Raw genomic sequence first — 24655 nt, 5'->3', positions numbered from 1 at the left:
AGGATACATTCTAAAAATTTCTAATTGATTCAACATGGCCTAAGAGAATATACCTTGAACCACTTACCTCTCAGCAGAAATATTGGACCCAATTGAGTATAATAATTTAAGCTGGTCCTAAAGTAGAATATGAAAACACTCATCAAATCAAATACCCAGGTATAGGTCAAACATAAACATTTCTACATTTCTATCCTCCTAAATGAGTAGATATTAAACCATTTTTGTAGATCATACTCAACAATGTTAATTCTAAAATAAAAATACCAAGGTCCCCCCTTATCTCCATTCCCCTACCCCATATTTTCCAAGATTTAATACCACTGCAATTTCTTCTGTTTTATTCTAAAGAACTTGTCCAACCTAACTCTTATTTACTATTTGGGGATTATTTTTTAAAAAATGAAGACAAAAAAGGTGTAAATAATTTACTTCAAACACTGGGTTCATTAGGTGCAAATACAAAAAGTGATGATAAAAATACATATTCTGTCTTATACTAACCTTAAATGGTAGATAATAAATATCTCTTGCTTGAAATCGAGATCGAAGAGGAGGATCTAAAGGATTTCCAGTGTACCTGGGTACTGGTAAGCCCAAGGCAATCACTCGAAAATCTTCACTAACTCTAACAATCTTCCATGTATCTAGCTCTGTTTTGGTGTGATCCTGTAGATACCAAAGGGCAATAATTAGAATGCAATTAATTGATGTAGGAAGAAGGTGAGATTCATACCTTTCAGTGGAGCTTCTACTATATATTTTAGTAAATCCTAATTCAGGAAACCATCAAGCAAAGAAAACCAATCTGAAATTTGTGGCAGATTATATCATAGGGATCAGAATGATGGTGCTCATAATCTGTTAAGTAAAGGAAAGTCAGAAAACAGAAAATAAAGTCAGAACTGAGACAGAATAGGTGAGGAAAACACCAAGTACAGCCTCACAGACTAGAAAAAGGTGGAGTCAGAGAGGCAAATATTTGCAAAAGAATAACTAGGGATTGGAAAAAATGATTGAATCTAAGAGTATCTTCTCATCTCCTGGTAGAAATTTATAAATAACCCCATTCTCAGTCCACTTCCTGGCTGTGAAGATCTCAAGAAATATCTGAGAGCTGTGAAGATTTAGGTGCTGAAAAGATAGAAACTTTAAAGTTTAGATTCAACTAAAGTAAATGAAATGTGATACACATAGCTATAGCACTTTTTTTCCCAAATGTTAAGGCTAGATTAGGAAATGTTTAGGCAACATCAGTTTGGGTTATCTGTTACATTAGAAACAGTGAAAAATATTATTTTTAAGTAGTTCAGTCTCCTAAGGCTTAAAATGCCACAGCATAATAAGGTTGTGATTTCAAGTCTAGAGGTGGTAGGAAGGTGTGTATGTATATGTGGGGAAATGTACCAAATGCTATGAAAAAAAAAAGCCAATGCAATGAATATTTTTAATCAAGTTTACTAGAAGGACTCTCAATTTACAATAACAATTACTTCTGAGAAGCTATTGTTATTTCAAATAAAGTGTGAGGAACAGCTCTAACCCAAATAGCAACACAATCTTCTTTTCATCTGACATAAAAACCTGCTCAATGTATTATGAACAATGATTTTCCCCAAGATTAGGCTCAAACCATCAATAAAGAAACAAAATAAGTAAAGTCTTCTATCATGAACATATTATAAAGAATGAAAAAAAGTAAAAAAAAAAAGAAACACATCTTCAACATAGGATGGATTTCTTTCTAATCATATGTGGTATTAGCTCATGCCACCTCCAAGGACCAAATAAAAGTCATTTGGCAATTAGAAAGGGGTAGGGAGAAGGAAGGTTCTGCATAATCAATTACCACAAATGAATTTAAAGTCAATTTTCATTTCTGGAAATTAACCACAACAATATTTTTAAACCATGGTAATTAGGTTATTCTCAATTACATCTCCTAACTGAACCAGACTGAGATCATTTTTAGAAGAGGCTGGAAGAAACCTATCAGACCATAGAAACACAAGCATATGAACATCTAATTAGAAGTTATACAAGAAGCTCCAAAGGTCTATACCTGCAATCTCTCTCAAATCTACGAAATCCAGATTTTCCTCAAAGACTTCCAATGATTGTGAATTCACTATCTGCAGAGGAAGTGATTCCATTTCAGGTCAGTTTCAATTGCTGGAAAGTTATTTCCTTAAGTTAAGCTGAAAATTATACCTTTCTGTGACATCTATCCTGGCTCCTAGAAACATAAGTGAAGGCACAGAGGAACTATGCCTTCTTCCATATGGCAATCCTTAAAATATTTTAAGATATTTATTGCAATCTGGCCTCACCACAGTCCTTTCTTCTTTAGACTAAATAATACCAATTCCTGTAACCCATGCTGACATAGTTTCAAGTACCTTTCATTAAAAAGTTATTTTATCTGGACTCACTTCAACTTATCAATGCCTTTTCTAAAATCTAGCACCCAGGAAAGGACATAATACTTGCAGTGTTGTCTGAAGATGAGACAATGCAACAAGACTATCAGTTTTACAGTTACCTCATTAGAATCACTACATTTCTGTTAATATATCTGAAGATACATTGACTTATGTGTCTTTCATATATGTTCCTTTTACAAGAGACTGCCTTTTGCATGTCTTTGTATGCTTAGCACTTACCACAATGCCTAGTACATAGTACATAACAAATATCAGTTGACTATCTACTAAAACTCCTGTGCCTTTTATCAAATTAACCAGTCCATTGTGTCTTCCTCACCTAGAATTTGTATATCTGATTTTTAAAATTCAAGGAACTTCCGGTTAAGATGGCGGCTTAGAGAAAGCTAAAGCTCAGATCTCCGGAAAACCCTTCCCGACCAATCTCAAACGATAAGCTCCTAAGGCGCCGAAATTCAAAACGATCAACAGCACAGACCCTGGGAACCCTCCTCCTGGACCTGGACCCGGTTCAAAAGGTACGGCTCCCCTTAAAAGCCAGAACCCGAGATCACTCGGACCTCAGGGGTAGGAGCGCAGAGTCCAAGGCTCCCGGAAGCCGCAGCCCGGCAGGCTCAGAGAGCAGGGTCCTCGGAAACAACAACCCTCAGGGCCTTCTACAGTCCCGGTGAAAGTTACTGCCTGGGGCTTCCGCTGCAGAGAGCTGGTCAAAACAACAGCAACCCTCAGGGCGGGCAAGACAGCCTCACGGGCTGGATCCTGCTATCCAAGTCTCAGTGAAAGTCTGTGCTCTCGGAGCTTGGGGAAGCGGCAGCCCATCCCCCCGCAGGCCTGCGAAACAGCCTCACGGCCAGCGATTCTGAAGGCAACTTCCGGAAAGCGAACCGGGGGGAGAGTGTGGCCTCGTGGTCCGACCCTTCCATTCCAGTTCCAGTGAGGCATATTCAGTTTAACCCAAGGAAAGCCCATAGAACTATCTGCCCAGGACTGCCTCTGAACACCAGAAAGAGACAAGAAAAACTAATCCTCCACATTCAGAGATGACAAACTCCACAGAACCACAGAAGCCCCAAAATACCAAGAAAAATAAGAAGAAAGGGGCGACTTTGGACACATTCTATGGAGCCAAAATACAAAATACAGAGCAGACAGAAGATAATATAAAAGAAAATGCTCCAAAACCTTCCAAAGGAAATGGAAACTCTCCACAAACCTATGAAGAATTTGAATCAGAAATGACCAAAAAGATGGAAGCCTTCTGGGAGGAAAAGTTGGAAATAATGCAAAAGAAATTCACGCATCTACAAAACCAGTTTGACCAAACTGTAAAAGAAAACCAGGCTTTAAAGGCCAGAATCAGGCAGCTGGAAGACAACGATCGTGTAAAAGAGCAAGAATCAATAAAGCAAAGCCAAAATACCAAGAAATTAGAAGAGAACATAAAATATCTCACCGACAAGGTGATAGATCTGGAAAATAGGGGGAGAAGGGATAATTTAAGAATAATTGGACTCCCAGATAAGCCAGAAATAAACACCAAACTGGACATGGTGATACAAGATATAATCAAAGAAAATTGCCCAGAGATTCTAGAACAAGGGGGCAATACAGCCACTGACAGAGCTCACAGAACACCTTCTACACTAAACCCCCAAAAGACAACTCCCAGGAATGTAATTGCCAAATTCCAAAGCTATCAAACAAAAGAAAAAATCCTACAGGAAGCCAGAAAAAGACAATTTAGATATAAAGGAATGCCAATCAGGGTCACCCAAGACCTTGCAAGTTCTACTCTGAATGATCGTAAGGCATGGAACATGATCTTCAGAAAGGCAAGAGAGCTGGGTCTCCAACCAAGAATCAGCTACCCAGCAAAACTGACTATATACTTCCAAGGGAAAGTATGGGCATTCAACAAAATAGAAGACTTCCAACTTTTTGCAAAGAAAAGACCAGAGCTCTGTGGAAAGTTTGATACCGAAAATCAAAGAGCAAGGAATACCTGAAAAGGTAAATATTAAGGAAAGGGGAAAATGTTATCTTCTTCTTTTACTCAAACTCTCTTCTATAAGGACTACATTTATATCAACCTATGTATACTAACATGTGGGGAAAATGTAATGTATAAATAGGGGGTAAAGAAAGACCAAATAGAATAATCATTCTCACACAAAGATTCACATGGGAAGGGGAGGGGAAGAAAACTCCTATAAGAAGGAGAGGAAGAGAGGGGGGGGGGGGTTACTTAAACCTCAATCTCAGGGAAATCAGCTCTGAGAGGGAAAAACCTCCAGATCCATTGGGATCTTGAATTCTATCTTACCCAACAAGGGTAAGGAGAAGGGAAAACCAAGGGGGGGAGGGGGAGAGGGAGAACAAAAAGGGAGGGTAAGAGAGGGGGGAGGGGGAGGGAACAAAAAGGGAGGGACTAAAAAGGGAAACATCAAGGGAGGGGACAAGGGGGACTGTTTCAAAGTAAATCACTGGACTAAAAGGTAGAGCCGAAGAAGAAAAGGTTAGAATTAGGGAAGGCAATCAAAATGCCAGGGAGTCCACAAATGACAATCATAACTTTGAACGTGAATGGGATGAACTCACCCATAAAACGTAGACGAATAGCAGAATGGATTAGAATCCAAAACCCTACCATATGTTGTCTTCAAGAAACACACATGAGGCGGGTTGACACCCACAAGGTCAGAATTAAAGGATGGAGTAAGACCTTCTGGGCTTCAACTGATAGAAAGAAGGCAGGAGTGGTAATCATGATATCTGATAAAGCCAATGCAAAAATAGACCTGATCAAAAGGGATAGGGAAGGTAATTATATTTTGTTAAAAGGGACTATAGACAATGAGGAAATATCATTAATCAATATGTATGCACCAAATAATATAGCACCCAAATTTCTAATGGAGAAACTAGGAGAACTGAAGGAAGAAATAGACAATAAAACCATACTAGTGGGAGACTTAAACCAACCATTATCAAATTTAGATAAATCAAATCAAAAAATAAATAAGAAAGAGGTAAAAGAAGTGAATGAAATCTTAGAAAAATTAGAATTAATAGACATATGGAGAAAAATAAATAGGGATAAAAAGGAATACACCTTCTTCTCAGCACCACATGGCACATTCACAAAAATTGACCATACATTAGGTCACAGAAACATAGCACACAAATGCAGAAAAGCAGAAATAATGAATGCAGCCTTCTCAGATCACAAGGCAATAAAAATAATGATTAGTAATGGTACATGGAAAACCAAATCTAAAACCAATTGGAAATTAAACAATATGATACTCCAAAACCGTTTAGTTAAAGAAGAAATCATAGAAACAATTAATAATTTCATCGAGGAAAATGACAATGGCGAAACATCCTTCCAAACCTTTTGGGATGCAGCCAAAGCGGTAATCAGAGGTAAATTCATATCCCTGAATGCTTATATTAACAAACAAGGGAGAGCAGAGATCAATCAATTGGAAATGCAAATGAAAAAACTGGAAAGCGATCAAATTAAAAACCCCCAGCAGAAAACCAAATTAGAAATCCTAAAAATTAAGGGAGAAATTAATAAAATCGAAAGTGATAGAACTATTGATTTAATAAATGAGACAAGAAGCTGGTACTTTAAAATTCAAGTGCAGTACTTGCTATTTATCCTTATTACAATTCATCCTTTCAAATATGACATACTCTTCTAGACCAAGCAAGGGTCATCAAACTACAGTCAGAGGACCAGATCTAGCACAGACTATTTTTGTATTGCCCTAGAGCCAAGAATGGTTTTTACATTTTCAAATATAACAAAACTTTGAATAAAAATGTAAAAAGCTATTCTTAGTACAAAAACAGGCTGAATGTTATGCTGCCAAATCTTTATTGTACACTATCAAGATATTTTAGTTTCCCAATTCCATCTCCAAATAAATTAATCACTTAATACCCTAGATAAACTTTATATCACCTAAAAATTTAGTAAGGAAGCCATCAGGCTTCATCTAAGCTTTTTTAAAAATTTATTTCATGATTTATTTAGGGAATTTAGTAACATCTGCCCTGCAGCTACAGACAAAGGTAAACTGATCTGTCCACAATCAGACAGGCAGTATATGTTAGAAATAGGGCTGGAACTCAGAATCAAAGTATCAGATTCAGACACTGAAGTGTACTTAGAGGTCACTGAGGACACCAACCCCTTTATTTTAAAGAAGAGGGAACTGAATTCCAGAAAAATTAAGTAGAAAGTGGAAGAGAAAGAATTTAAACTCAGGACCTCTGACTCCAAAGCCAGAACTCTTTTCTCTGTAACACATCTGCTTCTGAGACCAGGTCTCTATTCACAAAAACTTCTCCAAGTTACTAAAAATTAAATGTGGGCAAGAACGGGCCCTAAGACAGAACTCTATGGCATTCTAATATGTATTTTCCTTCAGGGTGGCATTCTTTTTATTCATTCATTCATTAATCTCCTCCTTAAGTATTTCAACAAGTTTTAAGCAGACATAACTGTGCTATCATCCAGCCTGTGACTCTACATGCTGTCAACAAGGATTTCAATGACTTTGTCAAGTGCCTTGCTGAAATCTAGTCAGAGTGTCTGCAACAATCTCCTCCTTGACCACTTTAGTAACATATCAGAGAAATGGATAAGTTAGTCCTAAATGTCTAATTTAAAATTAGCCCACCCTCCTTTGTAGTAAGGAATCAGCACAATCCTATGTGGGTGCTTATAAAATATCTGTTTAATATAGCATTTTATAACTTAACCAGGAATTGACATCGAATCCACAATAATCTGTTTTGAAAATCATCATAATAATTGCTCATCTCAAGTTTTTCCATTTTTAATAACTCCTCAAATAGCAGCTCAGTAACCATTTTTGTTGGTTCTTTTAGCATCATATATGTAAACAAGGTATTTGAATTTCCTTCATCTCTCTCACTGATCTTAGGTTTCCAATTACAGTTAACCTTTTTTCTTGCTTGTTTTCCAATTATTCTTAATGACTGAACTGAAAAGACATCAAATAATTGTGTCTCCTCTCCATTGCCCATTTTTGCTATTTCATCTACCCTAAGCAGGTGGTCTATCACAAACATTTTTTCTTTAAATAATATTTTATCTTTTCTCCCATTTTTAACATTTATTTAAAAATTTTTGAGGTTCAAATTCTCTCCCTCTTTCCTACTCTCTTTCCCTCACTTGTATCTCTCCTCACATTCTGAGACAGTAAGCAATCTGATATAGTATTCTTGAAATGCAACACAGCACAGTTACTAGGGTGCTAGACTCAGACAGACTTGGTTTTGAAACTGGCACTGACATTTATTAGAAATAATGAACAAGACATTGAAAATTTCGGAGCCCCACTTTTGTCATCTCTAAAATAGTGATAACATCCATGATAGGTGAGGTTCAAATGAGAGAGAAACTATATGAAGTTCTTAGCAACTTTAAAGCTATAAATATCAGTATCATTAGTATTATTGATTTATCTAAAAAAACCTTAACAGAAACTTAAAAAGATTTCTGCTCTGTGATTTACTACCTGTGTGGCATCACACAAATCATTTCAAATCTGGGAGTCTCAGTTTCCTCATCTGTAATATGGGAGGAGTTAAGACAACCAGATGACCTCCATATCTAGATCTATAATTCTGATTCCTTCCACTATCTCTTTCCTGACACTATTTTCATAAGATTAAATCACTCTTTTATATTGACCTTTGGTTATCTTTTCTTCCTTCCACATTTTTGACCTGTATATGAGTCTACCCATGAGCTCCCTCCTGACCAGTTCCATTGTTTGTTATGTAGATAGATCACAAGGCTGTCACAGATAAAACATAAATGATTTTCAGAAAAAGATATGGTACTTCCCCATTCTATTACTCAATGGAATCATTTGAATGCACATTAATATTATTTATTTCTTGATAGCCTATTGGAGCTCTTGAATATTCAGTCTAAGTAATTCGTAGATTGATAAATGAACTAGACAACACTAGAGAAAAAAAAATACTTAAGTAGCAACAATCCCAACAAAGATAAACTATTTCTGCTAGCAATTGGACACACTTCAATGAATCCAATCCCAAAGTATTTACTGAGCATTATGCTAGGCAAATTGGGAATTATGTGATGATAATAATAAGAAACTAAAGAAAGAGTAATATTTCCTTGCCAAGAAAAGGAGGAGGATTGGTAGACATTCTTAAAATACAAGCTGACACTATTTCAGTAAACAGGAATCAAGTCTTATAAAATAAGTACATAACATAGGATACTGAAAGTACCTATAAGTGATTTACAACCTCTAGATGGAATCTATGAAATAGCTAATGTCTTAGAATGGAATCAAAAACACTCCATGAGCAATATTCACATGAATAGCCAACAAGTCAACAAAGGAACACTGGGCAAATGGCTGAGTTGTGTGGGTTTGTCTGACAAAATGAAGGGGTTATGATGAACATTGAAATTACAGAAAAGGTTTCTCTAGCTCAAAACTAAAGTAAAGAGAAAATAACAGTATTTTTGTCTGCCTACCTGTAGAAGTTTGTCATAACGCTCAGCAGACATGAGGAAACGTCCATCTTCAAGCTGCATCTCCCTGTTCTCCAGTAAGTTGTTCAAAACAGGCAAGACGTTCCTTTCTGCCTTCTCCAAGCCTTCTAGCACAAGGGTTCTACCTTCTGTGGCAGCACGCACAGCACACTTTTCCAACAATAACCCCAAAAAAATCAAAATTAGCATATAGAAAATAGCAAAATATAGTATAATTACCCATGAAGCCTAAGGGGAAAAATAAAGTTGTAAATTATAGAAAACAGTGGAGTACAAGGTACTATAAATGCAAAATGTTAGACAGACTTTCCTACTCGGTCAGTTTTTCAAGAGTTTCTAGAAGAGTGGGCTGGTTACAAAGAAGATTTCAGTAAAGAAAAAAATGTATTGGGAACTGTAAAAATAAAAGGTGACTGTAAAACTAATAGGCAATAGATGGATTATTGATTATAAACCGATTTTGTATAATCTGCTTGCTGTGCCTACAAAGTATCTTCAGTTTATATCAGTGAAGTGAAACTCATAAATAAACTTCTCTTCAGGGCCAGGCAAAAGGCCACTAAAAGAGACTCTTATTATAAAAAGTAAAATATTTATTGAAATATAAGAATAAAACGGATTTCTAACTCTAAGGGATTCTAATTCCACCCGAATAAAACTCCTTAGCAGACTCAAGAGTCCAAACCAAAGACCAGGCCTTTTTGGTCTTCTCAGAGTTAAAACAGTCTCTCCAACTGCCTGAGACCAACTGCCACACAGAAAAACCATTAGACTTGAAACTGACATTGTCTCAGCTCTGTCTGAAATGCCAATTCTTTCTCAAGGCAGTTTCTCTACTTTTTATCTCTAAACTAATATAACAAGAACCAATTTCTAATATCATCCTTATAGAACTAATACTGGTGTTTCAATAAAGCTTCAAATCTAAAAGTTATGGTACAAAGTAGGATTTTTACAAAAACTACTCTCTTCAGTACTAGAAATATATTGATTTTAAAAAAATGAATATTACTGAAGGTACATTATCTATTCATTTAGAAAAACTGAGGAATAACTGTAGAAAAATCAATTGACAAATATACACAATAAAGCCATGGTCTCCGGGGGTGGGGGAACAAACTAAAGAAATAAAAAGAATGGAGAAATTCTTTTTTTCTCCTTACACAATTTATACCCAAAGAGTCAAAAATACACCCATCTACAAAGAAGTTCTTTTTAATTTTTTTAAATTTATTGATTTATTTAAAATATTTTCCCATGCTTACATGATTAATGATTTTTCTCGCCCCTCTTCCCTTCCCTCTCCCAGAGCTGACAAGCAATTCCACTGGGTTATACATGTATCATTGTTCAGAACATATGTTGTTAATCTCTGTTTCTTCAAAATACTGAGCACAAATGGGGATAAACTAGAAGCCTTTCCAATAAGATCAGGAGTAAAACAAGGATGCCCATTATCACCTCTATTATTTAATACTGTACTAGAAACACTAGAAGTAGCAATTAGAGAAGAAAAAGAAATTGAAGGTATTAAAATTGGCAATGAGGAGACCAAGCTATCACTCTTTGCAGACGATATGATGGTTTACTTAAGGAATCCTAGAGAATCAACCAAAAAGTTACTCGAAATAATCAACAACTTTAGCAAAGTTGCAGGATACAAAATAAACCCGCATAAGTCATCAGCATTTCTATATATTTCCAATACATCTCAGCAGCAAGAAATAGAGAGAGAGAAATTCCATTTAAAATCACCCTAGACAATATAAAATACTTAGGAATCTATCTGCCGAAACAAACACAGGAACTTTATGAACACAACTATAAAACACTTTCCACACAGCTAAAACTAGATCTAAACAATTGGAAAAACATTGATTGCTCATGGGTAGGACGAGCTAACATAATAAAAATGACAATCCTACCCAAATTACTTATTTAGTGCCATACCCATTGAACTACCAAAAAACCTCTTTACTGAATTAGAAAAAAACATAACTAAGTTCATTTGGAAGAACAAAAGATCAAGGATATCCAGGGAAATCATGAAAAAAAAAATGCAAAGGAAGGAGGACTTGCAGTCCCAGATCTCAAACTATACTATAAAGCAGTGGTCATCAAAACAATTTGGTACTGGCTAAGAGACAGAAAGGAAGATCAGTGGAATAGACTTGGCGTAAATGATCTCAGCAAGACAGCTTATGACAAACCCAAAGACCCCAGCTTTTGGGACAAAAATCCATTATTTGATAAAAACTTCTGGGAAAATTGGAATACAGTGTGGGAGAGATTAGGTTTGGATCAACACCTCACACCCTACACCAAGATAAATTCAGAATGGGTGAACGACTTGAACATAAAGAAGGAAACTATAAGTAAATTAGGTGAACACAGAATAGTACACCTGTTAGACCTTTGGGAAGGGAAAGGTTTTAAAACCAAGCAAGACTTAGAAAGAGTCACAAAATGTAAAATAAATAATTTTGACTACATCAAATTAAAAAGGTTTTGTACAAACAAAACCAATGTGACTAAAATCAGAAGGGTAGCAACAAATTGGGAAAAAGTCTTCATAAAAACCTCTGACAAAGGTTTAATTACTCAAATTTACAAAGAGCTAAATCAATTGTACAAAAAAAACAAGCCATTCTCCAATTGATAAATGGGCAAGGGACATGAACAGGCAGTTCTCAGATAAAGAAATCAAAACTATTAATAAGCACATGAAAAAGTGCTCTACATCTCTTATAATCAGAGAGATGCAAATCAAAACAACTCTGAGGTATCTCTAGCAGATTGGCTAACATAACAGCTATGGAAAGTAGTGAATGCTGGAGGGGAGGTGGCAAAGTGGGGACACTAATTCATTGTTGGTAGAGTTGTGAATTGATCCAACCATTCTGGAGGGTAATTAGGAACTATGCCCAAAGGGCAATAAAAGACTGTCTGCCCTTTGATCCAGCCATAGCACTGCTGGGTCTGTACCCCAAAGAGATAATAAGGAAAAAGACATGTACAAGAATATTCATAGCTGCGCTCTTTGTGGTGGCCAAAAACTGGAAAATGAGGGGATGCCCTTCAATTGGAGAATGGCTGAACAAATTGTGGTATATGTTGGTGATGGAATACTATTGTGCTCAAAGGAATAATAAAGTGGAGGAATTCCATGGAGACTGGAACGACCTCCAGGAAGTGATGCAGAGCGAGAGGAGCAGAACCAGGAAAACATTGTACACAGAGACTGATACATTGTGGTACAATCGAAGGTGATGGACTTCTCCATTAGTATCAATGCAGTGTCCCTGAACAATCTGCAGGGATCTAAAAAACACTATCCACAAGCAGAAGATAAACTGTGGGAGTAAAAATACCAATGAAAAGCAACTGTTTGAGTACAGGGGTGGAGGGGATATGACTGAGGAGAGACTCTAAATGAACACTCTAATGCAAATACCAACAACAGGGAAATGGGTTTGAATCAAGAACATATGTGATACCCAGTGGAATTGCACGTCGGCTGTGGGAGAGGTGGTGGGAGGGGGGGAGGGAAGAAAAGAAAATGATCTTTGTTTCCAATGAATAATGTTTGGAAATGACCATATAAAAATTAAAAAAAAATACTGAGCACAATATTTAACATAGTAGTCACTCAATCACTATTCATTGAATTGAGCATGTTCAGCTTTTGAGGCCTCACAAAAAACAAAACTAGATTAAATCTCAAACCAAAGAAGTCTCAAGAAGAGAAAATTATTTACCTTTTCTAAATATGGATAATCAAAAACAGGAATATCAAAGCAAACTTGCAAACTACAGGCATCCTATTCACATCCTGGGGGTTAGGGCTGTGGTGCCTCTGTGATGCCTCTGTGATCTGGAAAATCTGTGTGAAAATTTTTGGCCTTTTTTTCATAACACAGAAGTCTGAATTTTTTCTTTTTCTTTTATGGAGTATTTATAATATGCTATTATAAAATTTTAGTCATGTTTTTGGCCTCAAAAACTGAACATGTTCTGTATCTTATTGTATTTTGCTGATTATTTTGTTTATGATTTAATTTTGTTGTTTTAAGTTCATATATTAATCTTCTGTGTTTTGGCTATTAGATATATTCTGTTACATTATTTTGGTTATAACCTGTATTAACAACCCTTTGGAAAATTTAATGAGCTAAATATCTCAATTCATTTTAAGGGTGGTTTTTAGATCTCTAGTGGCACCAGTACCTCTGATCATTTATCTGTCTTTGAATTGTTTGCTACAAGAGATAAGGGTCCATTTGTAGTTGAAGAGAAGTGCAATAGCACTATTGTATTTCCCCATCTTTGCATTTATTAAAAATGTAATGGATGAGACAACTTTAGTGATTTTCACTATTTAGGCCTCAGCTCCACATGAAATGGGTGGGGCATATTGGAGACAGTTCTATAAACTTTTATAGTCTCATACGAGAGGGAGCAAGGTGCCCAAGAGGCTTAGTTACCCTGTAATGGGTTATGTAATTTCATCCTACAGGTGTGAAGGATTTTTTTTCCTGTGAAGTTTAGTAGCTTCTGAATATTATTTATATATATATATATGTATATATATATATATATTATAAAGGATGTTGAATTAAAGGTAGAGAAAAATTGATTTTCCTTGCATGTACAATATAGTATTTGAGTTTTATTTTTTCTCTCTGTTTTGTGTTTGAAGGACATGTCAACAGTATTGAGATTTTCTTTAATTTTCATTGTTTAAAATAATGAGACTTTGCTTAATGATTTTGTCTGATTCCAGGAGAAGGGAATACAAAATGAGCCACTGCACAGTGCCAAAGAAGCACAAAAGCTAACCTGCATAGTGCCAATAGATGGAAAAAAAATTTTTTTAATGAATACAAGAAAAAAAGTTTACAGAGAACTAACTTGGACAAGAAAAGAAAGGAACATGTAAAGGGATTTTAGGTAAATAGTAAATGTTCAGTATTATTTTTAAGAGGGCAGTTCTAGCTAACATTATTCATATGGGTTTGTTCCTCCTCATTAGAATTAGATTAACATTTTACTGCACATATATTCATCCCAATCCCTCAAGATTAAGAGAGTAACAAAACACATTGGAAACAGCATTGAAACAAAATATTTTGACTTCTCATTGAATTTATAGACAGACAGGTGATAGTCAGTCATACAATTATAGATACTTCTACAACTCTACCCTCAGGCAACTTTACATACCTTGAGTACAACCAAGAACCCCAAAGGAAGCGAAAAGATCTCTGGTCTGCGAAAATGGATGTCACAATGTGTTAAATCTCAAGAACTTTACTCACAAGAGACTTCTAAGGCTCTTGCTCAGATTAGAACATTGGGACTGGTACACGAATGTATCTTGGCAGCAGCCAAAAGTAGGAGCTGACAGCAAGAGATAAAACAGTATGACTACAAAAAGCATTAATAGGAACCCCCTAAAGTACAGCTGTCTATCCATTAACTAGATTACTCCTTGGTGTGAGAATAATCAGTTGGAATAAAATGTTTTTGAGATTCTATAGGACTTTCCATTTCTGAGTTCTGTGAAATCTCTAATTACCTATAGATCTCCACCAGAAAGTACAACTAATTCAAACTCAACATTTCCCCTACTATCCCCTTCCACTAAACTTGCTCCTCCTTCTGACTTCGATATTCATTTCAAGGGAAAAGGAAGTATTTATGACAATATTCTTTTCTTGTGTGGCAAGCTGGGGATAGCTAGGTGGCACAGTGGATTAAGTACTGGACATGCAGTCATGAATACTTAAATTCAAATCCAGCCTCAAACAGTTTACTAACTGTGTGACCCTGGGTATGTCACATAGCTGCCATCTATCTCCGTTTCTTCTATTGTAAAATGGGAATAAAAATAGGATCTGCCTCCAGATATTGTTGTGAGGATAAAATGAGACAATATTAAGAAAACAAAGTAGCTTTACATAAATGTTACCTACTGCTAGCTTCTACACTATTAAAGCTTCTATAGCTAATATAATAGAAAACCAAATTCCATCATTTTATAAACAGTTTTGGTAATTTGGAACAGAATTAGGCATTATCATGAACATGATCTGTTAGTCCTAACTCATCCCCATTCCTTTACCTTATACCTCCATCTATCTATCCTCTTGCATTTATTATTGGGAAATCTGGGATCTCTCTCCCTCTTTTTAAAAGATTTGAACTTCTGGGATGAACAAAATCCCAAAGTTGGCCTGGTTATATAATGTGAGACTCAATACTCGGCTATGGTGTTGTGTCTGCTTTACTTATAGGCAGATAATACTTAGCCTTTACCAAAGTAATAGTTTTCTTTATTGTCCATGCTAATAAAAAAACCAATCCATTCCATGCATTCTCTTACTGAAGTCCAAAATGAAATTCACCTATCATTCTCCTGCCACTTAGAAACTTTGAGAGCTCTTTCTATTACTTATTCCTATTACTTTGACTATCACTACTCAAAAAGTTAAGTGCCATTTGCAATTTCAAGTCTTCTCTGTGCTTTTCCTTATAAAATTTAGGAAAATAAAAAAAATAAGATTGGTTTAATATTAAGCATTCAGTGACAATGAGGCTAACATTTGCCCATCCACAGAAAGGTACCATTAATACTCATCCCTAGATTTCTTTTTGTTTTAAATCTACTCTCTTTTAATGAAAATGTATTCCCTGAATACTATAGTAACATAAATGCTACAAGAGGAAAGGTACTGTCATATTTCTTTCCTCTTCAACTCTCCTCCAGTTACTATCACTTATTTCTACTGTTTATTTTTCTTAAAATCAGCCACAACCACTGCGGGTAGAGTGGGTGGAGGAGAGGAAGGGAAATAATGTGATTATTGTAACCAAGGAATAATGTTCTATATTGACTAAATAAACTTATTCAAATGAAAAAAAAATCAGCCACAATCAGAACTTTATAGAAAAACCACCTGGTTTTATAAGACCTTCCAATTGGTTTAGAATCTAGACCAAAGGATTCAAATTTTTTTTGCTAATTAATGTACAACTTTTAATAAATAGAACATATCTGAAAAGGGAAATTTAAACTGAAATCAGGTAGAAAACTGTAACATTAAAGTTTTAAATAAATATTTGAAAGTTAATGTAAGAAAATTAATAGCACTACTTAAGAGACAAGATTATTACAGATTACATCTACTAATTTTCTTTCTCCCCTCAAAAATTAATGGGTCATGACATCACTGACCTGGTATTCTCTAATATCTTTGTGGTCATTATGACTTATTCTATAGAAAAAAACAATGTCAACTGTGTTTTCATCAGATTTAGGGAATAGTTGACTTAGTTTAACTGTTTTATACAAAGCTTCATTTTGGTTCAGGCTCTTCATATTTTTGGTCCAAAGACTACTGTAAAGGTCAAAGGCTTGAAGACAATCCAGAAGCCACATACATCAAAAAGATTATAAAAAGACAATTAAAAGGTGTAGCTCAGGGCAAGAGCAAAAACAAAATCAGAAAAAAGAAAATAATCATAACAATAAACAGGGACTATACTGGTTACCAATGTGAGGGTCACTGCAGAACCACCAGTTTGTTTATGTATAGTCAGATCAGGGACTGGTCATAACAAAGGTCAAAATCAATACTGAATTAGAAGAGAGGATAAAAATAGGAGTCACCTTTACAATTACAAGCAGCTCCAACCCAAACTGGTTAAAAAAGATGGCAATGGCAATAGATGGAAAATGAACAAAAGCAAATATGCTCATTCTGAATATCTCTTTTTATTGGAGCAGCTTTAATGATCTAGAAGTCATCAAAGAGGAGAATCTCAAGAAGTCCAAAAGTCACCTCAATCATTTAATACTTACTGTTCTTGCTACATGAAAACTATGACAACCAAGGGCAACACTACTTTAGAAACAAGTACATTTGTATAGCACTGTATTTTATGACAGATGTTGCAACATCTTAAACATCAAAAAAGCTGCTGATAAAAACAACAATACAGCAAAAAGTTTAGCATGAGAGTCAACTTAGCCACATCATTAAGAGAAGCTCCTCTGATTGAAGTCTAGCTCAAAAGGAACTTAATCAAACATTTTTCCTGTTAATATCCCCCTTCAGAGAAATTAATTTTGTTTCCTGACTTAAATACCTTGTGAAAATCTTCAATCAACAGAAAATTATAAGGAAGTTAGGGAAACCTGTTTTCCTCTTTCCCCCTCCCTATCCTGACCTCCTCTCATTTAAAGAATAAATTCTTTTAGTTAAAAGATCTACATTGTGAGATTAGTAATTGAGAAAACCTTTAAAGCTTACCATTCTGAGAAAAGCCATTAGATTCAGTTGAAAAAGGGATAGGAAGTGGTGTGGGGGGAGAAGTATAAGATCCAGCCTTTACCTTAGCTGGCTTCCTGTATCCCTGTCCCTATTACCACAAATATCTTAGTATTGCCCTCTATCACAAATTGCATTATATAACCTTCATTATCCAAAGTACTATGAGAAAGTGATAATGATTCTTACGGAAATTAACTTAATTAAGAGTAGTTAGGTCCAACAAATCACTCAGAGGAAAAATGACAAGAAAATTTCAATGCAGGGATCAATATTAATTAATTTGTTTCTTTCATTAAAATACCCAGTTAACTCCCTCCCTACCCACCCCATTACAGAAGGTATCATTTGACAAAAAGATATATGTATATATAAAAGTATTTCTTATTTACTTCTATTTATCAGTTCTTTCAGGGTATATGGGATGCTCAGGGAGGGGTAGTATCTCTGGTATGGAGGGCTTGTCGTGCCCTCTTAGGGCAGCTCTCCAGCCTCTGACCCTCACCTGACACCCAGCTCTCACTTGTGGCTCCCAGTAGCTGCTAGCATGCTGCAGCAACCACACCCTGGGCAACGGCTTCGGCAGGCCGGCTAAACCTTGTGAGGGTAGCCATCGGGTCGTCGACCCCTGGTGAACTAAGGCTTTGCTCACCCAGCATGTGAAGACTGTTTTTGGCCAAACAGACAGAAGAAACCAATATGAAGGTTCAATGGCTAAGAGGGCGATGCAGCAAAGCACTGTGGAGTGCTTAGGGCGTGTTGGAGCACAAAAGACAACGTGGCCATCCAATGCATCTGAGGAAGTCTCCAGGTGTAATGATTTTTCGTGCCACTGGACCCAGGCTTCCAACGCTGAGAGAGTGGGACTGTCTCTGTGCATTGACTTTTTCACTTAAATCTCCATGCACGAGTGTTTTTGTGCACACTCATCTACATTACAGATGAAAGCACACAAAGACAATTGTCATCCTCGGTTACCAAGAGACTACTACCACCATCAGTTCTTTCTCTGGAGGTGAGCATATTCAAATCATTCTTCAGACAATATTTCTGCTGCTGTATATAATTTTTTCTCTCTCTCTCTTTTTTAAAACCCTTACCTTCCATCTTGGAGTCAATAATGAGTATTGGCTCCAAGGCAGAAGAGTGGTAAGGGCCAGGCAATGGGGGTCAAGTGACTTGCCCAGGGTCACACAGCTGGGAAGTGTCTGAGGCCAGATTTGAACCTAGGACCTCCCATCTCTAGGACTGGCTCTCAATCCACTGAGCTACCCAGCTGCTTTTCTCTTGAACCTGCTCATTTCACTCTTTATATTTTCATGTAGGTCTTTCCATGTTTTTTCCAAAATTAAGCTGTTCATCATTCCTTATGGCCCAGTAGTATTCCATCACAATCATAGGGTCCAACTAGTTTAGCCATTCTTCACTTGATGGTCTTCCTTTCAATTTCCAGTGCCTTGCCACCACAAAAAGAGCAATATCTTGGTCACTTCTTTTTTTTGGATAAAAGTACAGTCCATGTACTTTCCATTCTTTCAGATATTTTGAGGAGATAAGTATTCTGAAAGGAATGGAAAGTATATATACAGTACTTTTATCTAAAAAAGAAGTGACCAAGATTTCAACTGTCTACCTTTATGCCTACATTTTTATCACTATAAACCTTTATGAGAATGGTGTATGCATTTGTTGAGTATCCTTTATGAAATGGTGAGAATAGAACAAATAAGTGGGGCCTTCATAATTTTCTACAACATATCACATTTTACCAGTAATAAAAATGACCAAATGGGGTAGAAAATAATTATAAGGAAATATTGGCTCAAGAATGCAAACCTAGCCTTAAATGCTTTCCTCCAAAAAGGCATCACATGAATTTGTTAAAAATCATACAAGATTCTTTAACAGTTGTAACTATAGACATATTAAATCACTGAACAATAACTATCATTAAATAAAACACTAAGCAAGGAGAGATGTGTTCTCCAAAGATGTTCATCCTTATTATGATGAGTTTGTTGTACAAGTTCTAAACAGAACATGTAATGCCTATATAAAAAAAGAGGTTATGCAGATGTTCTGCTGTAGACAACATTTTGTTTATTATGTCAAGCCAAAGAACACTACTGAATCTCTTTAATGAAATCATCTCATACTACTCAAAAGAACTGATGCCAGGACCTACCTAGCCACACAAATAGGAAAAAAACAAGTGGAAGAAAAATTCATATTGCCTAGATTTTGACAAACAATTGAATGGGTAGCTTAATAAGGCTTCCAGGTATACACCAATCTTGGATAGGAATTACAGACAGACAATTAGCTGAGCTAAGAAATTGTAATGATGGGGAGTAGGACAAAAGAACTGTTGGGGGAAATGGAAATGTTGAGAGCTCTATAGTTGCATGAGGCAGGAATGACAGTTGGAATCTGGACAAAGACTTCTGGGAAATTCTCCTGAGGAGGGGGTCTTGAGTGCTGAGACACAGAAGGGAGTGGAAGGAGGAGCTGTTTCTCAGGGCCATTCAAGACACCTTTGAGGATTTCTGACACTTACAGAAATCTTAACTTCATGGATTCCTGTTTAAAACATTGCTGGTTCCTGTTAAGAAACCTAATTTCTTCAAAGACTTTCATTCCATGAACTATTGAGATATTGGACTCAAATAGGTGAGCAATGCTCTCTTCCTATTTTTTTACCTCTCTCCTGCCTACAAGAAAACCTTGTACTTGAATAATCAGTTTTATTTAGAAAGAGATTTAGGGTGACCTCCAACCCCTCTAACCTCTACCCTTTACCCCAGTCAACAATTAAATCAAATAAGCAGTCAGATAGCAAATTCGATCTCGTTTATTTACATCTAGAGAGAAAGCCCATTGGCAGACTCCATCTTGTTGCCAGTTTTCAAGACACAAGGGGGAACGCCCCAAAGCAGAGCATATCCAGACTGAGGTCCCATATACCTCTCCTTGTAGAAAAGCCTTCCCCACTGCCCATGAGGTCTGGCTCCGGCCAGCAAAGAGCAAGCCTTCACTGAGGGGAGATTTACATTTTGTCTCCCTTAAGTAATTCAGGGACTCCAGGAGGGAGTAGTGAGGGAAGCCATTTTCATCAACCCTTTCCTCACTGCTTTCAACTCTCATTTCTCCATCTAAAGAGTGTGAGCTTACAAAATGAATAGCAAGAAAGAGGAAACAAGGCTAGATATCACCAGAGAAATTATATTTAATAAATGATTTAATAAATGATTGTTGAATTGAATTAAACAATTCCAAACTGTTACCTCCCAGAAAAGTTTTTTTATTTTTTCCCAGTAATATATCTAAATCTTCAAATAATCTAAAATTGCAGGTGACCCAAAGGCCAACAGAAAGATTCACTGTGAGTTAAAGTTGGCCATATCACATTTCCAGGAATGACTCAGATGTGAGAAGTAATTAAAACAACAACAACATTATAGTCTTGTATAAATGGAAAAAAGAAGTTAGCTGGGCATGTAGCAAAAGCAATGGATAATAAATGGGTAGCATCAGTGCTACACTTGTTCTTCAGTCATGTCCAGTTCTAAAATTCCATGACTGTGAGTAGTTCGTAAACCTAACTTCTAAAGACCCCACCACTGTCTAGTTCTCTACTAAAAGTTCCATATCCTCTTTCTACAAGTTATTTTCCAGTTGTGTCTGACTCTTTGTGACCCTAACTCTTCCTATATAAAGAACCGTTCATGACAAAAATAAATCTAGGGATTTGAATGTTATTTGAAATAAAAGTAACTACTGGCTTTGGCTTGGGAATCTGTTTATTAAAGAAATATTTTGGCATAATAACATTTACTATAATGGGATTTTGTACTTTGATACTATTTATGCAATCCAGAATGATGTTTATTTTTATACTATAACACAATAATGCTAGCAATCTAGTTCGCTGTAGTTCTTCTAGGTATTTTTCAGACCTGCACATAGCAATCCATCCCCATTTTGTATTTGCATAATTCATTCAATCTGCTGTGCCATGGACTGTTCTCTGAGGTGTGGCTCTCTAGCTCAGTTATATCTGCTAACATAGACACATGTTTTCTTTTGCCTTTCACGCAAGTAACTAGTGAAATATTAAATATTAAATATTTCCAAATTTAAATCACATGAAATACTGCTTATGTTTCTGTCTAGACATAACTTTCCAAAAGTCCCATGCTTAAGAAGTAAAAATATTTTTTGAAATCTTTCTTGCTTTTAATTTTTAATATGCAAGAGGACAACACAAGAAAAGGGCCCTCCAGAAATTGTTTCTTATATAAATAAAAGCTATATAAAGGGAAGAAAGAATCAAAGATGCATGAATACAAAACAGAAACTACCCTATTTCTGACGATGTTACTTGAATTTCTGACAATGTTTAATATTTTCATTGCTTAAAGAAAAGTAAGCATTAAAAATAACATTTGTAGATATAAACTTACTTTGCCTCATTTACTATATTTATCAAAATGTATATAATAGAAGAAAAGGCTGAAACAGATAATCTTAAAATTCCATCTAGCTTTAAGATCAATGATAGACTCTATCCTTAAAAAGCATTCGGGTTTTCTCAGGAGAACAAAAAAAGATCAACCAAAGCTCTTTAACTTGTCTTCCTACACATTTCAGGCAATACAGTTACTTAGTTACAGGATTAAGAGGTGTGTGGAATAAAAATTCAGTTACTGAGACAAGCTGGCATGTCAGCTAAAGAGAGATGTCTATTAAAAAAATCATAGATTGAGATTTAAAAGAGACTTCAGGGTTCATTAAAGAAGATGCTACTTGACTAACAATAGCTGAATATCAAATTGAGGGAAATACAACTAACCACTCTCATGCCACTTTTTAAAGCTAAGAAAACCATTTTTACAAGTTCTTCATTGAGATCCCAAATATATCCAGTAAAGTCAAATACTATTCATATAAATTGATTAGTTTTTAAGGAAGAAAAATTTGATAACGCTAAATGAAAAAACTTTTGATTAGCCCATTATTGCCATTGGTAGGTCTACAATAATGTTCTACATTAGATTGTGGACCTCAAAACAACATGCTCAATAGCTAGTAAGCAAGAGATTAAGGATGCCTCCATTATCCATCTCTAAAAGGAAACGGAAATAAGTTGTCCTATGACAATCTCCAAGAGGTGAAGGAGTCGGTCTGTCTGTTTCTCTTTGTCTCTGTCTCTGTATCTCTGTCTCTCTCTCAGTCATCGTTGGCAACATTCTTTTTATTTAAAATCCTTAGAATACTTACTTAGTTATCTAAGAATACTTAGAATAAAATAAATACTTAGAATAAAATAGAATACCCAACTAAGAGTAAATACTGTGCATTGGTTCCAAAGCAGAAGAGTGATAAGGGCTTAACAATGGGGGTTAAGTGAATTGCCTAAAATCACAAAGCTAAGAAGTGTCTGAAGTCACATTTGAACCTAGGACCTCCTACCACTAGGCTCCCAGTACACTGAGCCACTCAGCTACCTCACTGGCAACATTCTTGCCAGTCCTCCTTAATATACTAATCCTTTACCTGGAAGATGGTCACCAACCTAAGAGCTGATATGGCTTCAGAACAAATGCTAACAAACAACTCCAAGAGAAATGTCAAGCGCAGAACAAATGTCTGTAAACAACATTTACTGATTTGACCAAGACCTTTAATAACTGTAAATTGTGATGGTTTATGGAAGATCATGGCAAAATTTGGTTCCCTGGAGTTTACCAGTATGGCACACCATCGCCATAATGGTAACCTTATATGGGTTCTAGATAATGGATGATGATCTCATGCTTTCCCAGTCACCAATGGAGTGAAGTAGGGTTGAGCATTAGCCTTGATGTTTTCAGTGATTAAGTAAGATGCCTTCAGTGAGGATGAAAACATTATCAAGGTCAACTATCACACTGATGGTAAATTATTTAACTTTAAAAGACTGTAAGACGAGACCAAAGCAGAAGTACAGTTAGTGAACAACTTTCTATTTACAGGTGATTATGCATTTGAAGCCTCTCAGAATATACTGCAACAAAGCATGAATCAGTTCTCTGCCACTTATGCTAACTTTGGCCTAACAATTAATATGAAGAAAACAGGTTCTCCACTAGCCATCAGTGTACCATCAGTTGAACAATCAGTTATAGCAAATGGAAAAATTCTGAATGCTGTGGATAAGTTCACTCACCTTGGCAATATACTTTTCAAGGATGTATACAGATGATAAGGTTGATACATGCACTGCCAGAGCTAGCTCAGTATTTTGGAGACTCCAAAGGAAAGTATAGGAGAGAAGATAAATTATGGTTCCTTCCAAACTGAAGGTCTATAGAGCCACTGTGGTGACCTCACTATGGTAGCCTGTGAAACCTGGGCAGTTTATCAATGCCATGCCAGTAAATCGCTTCCATTTGAATTGTCTCAGAAAGTTGTTTAAAAGATCACCTGGCAAGATAAGATACTGGATGCTAAGGTCATTTCTCAAGCTGAAAGGTCAAGCATCTAGACTCTACTGCAAAAAGCACCAAGTCCAATAGGCTGGCCATGGCCACAATGTTCAAATGCAGAGAACTCACACAAGGCATGTACTCATAAGGAGGTCAGAAGAAGTGATACAGGGGAGCAGCTGGGTGGCTCAGTGAGAGCCAGACCTAGAGACAGGAGGTCCTAGGTTAAATCTGACCTCAGACACTTCCCAGCTGTGTGACTCTGGGCAAGTCACTTAACCCCCATTGCCTCACCCTTATTGCTTCTTCTGCCTTGGAACCAATACACAGTATTGATTCTAAGATGGAAGGTAGGGATCTTCAAAAAGAATAAGAAGAAGTGATACAAGAACACTTTCTGGGTCTCTCTGAAGAATTCCGATATCAATTATGAAACATGGAAGACACTGGCATAGGACCATTCAACATGGCATGCCTACATTAAAAAAAAGGTACTGTGTTTTATGAGGAAAGCAAAACTGCAGTAGCTCAAAAGAAAGATGAGATGTGCAAATTTGGAGACATCTCCATCTCAGATGTTCATATGGATTATTTGTGCTCACCCTATGGTAGAGTCTTCTGAGCCTGTACTGATCTGATGAGCCAGTCAGACACTGTACATTGACCCCACCAAAGTGGTGTCATTTTGGCCATCTTCAGGTACTAAGGACAACAACCATGTAAGCTGGAGTTTGAACCCAGGCCTTATGAATCTATGTTTAGAATTCCTTCTACTGTACCTTTGAAGAGAGTACCTTAGAGGCAAATGTGAGGAGAAGATATATTACATGGGAG

The 24655-nt window shown here is 36.2% G+C and overlaps 1 protein-coding gene across 3 annotated transcripts in view; it reads right to left on the bottom strand.

Annotated features, from left to right (window-relative positions):
* VWA8 (von Willebrand factor A domain containing 8) overlaps positions 1-24655 on the bottom strand; it is a 463626-nt gene that overhangs the window by 357396 nt on the left and 81575 nt on the right. For 2 of the 3 annotated variants that reach the window (XM_016425025.2, XM_007501527.3), the window contains 3 exons: positions 9004-9171; positions 505-669; positions 68-117 (listed from right to left, as the gene is read on the bottom strand). In XM_016425025.2, coding sequence (XP_016280511.2) covers positions 68-117; positions 505-669; positions 9004-9171 — 383 coding nt within the window. The remainder of the gene's footprint in view (positions 1-67; positions 118-504; positions 670-9003; positions 9172-24655) is intronic. The other variant, XM_056807819.1, reaches the window with a different exon arrangement.

The sequence above is a fragment of the Monodelphis domestica genome, chromosome 8, assembly GCF_027887165.1.
Source record: "Monodelphis domestica isolate mMonDom1 chromosome 8, mMonDom1.pri, whole genome shotgun sequence".
In the NCBI taxonomy this organism is placed as follows: Eukaryota; Metazoa; Chordata; class Mammalia; order Didelphimorphia; family Didelphidae; genus Monodelphis; species Monodelphis domestica.
The sequence above is the reverse complement of the archived record's forward strand: the minus strand, read 5'-3'. Positions and strand labels throughout refer to the sequence as shown.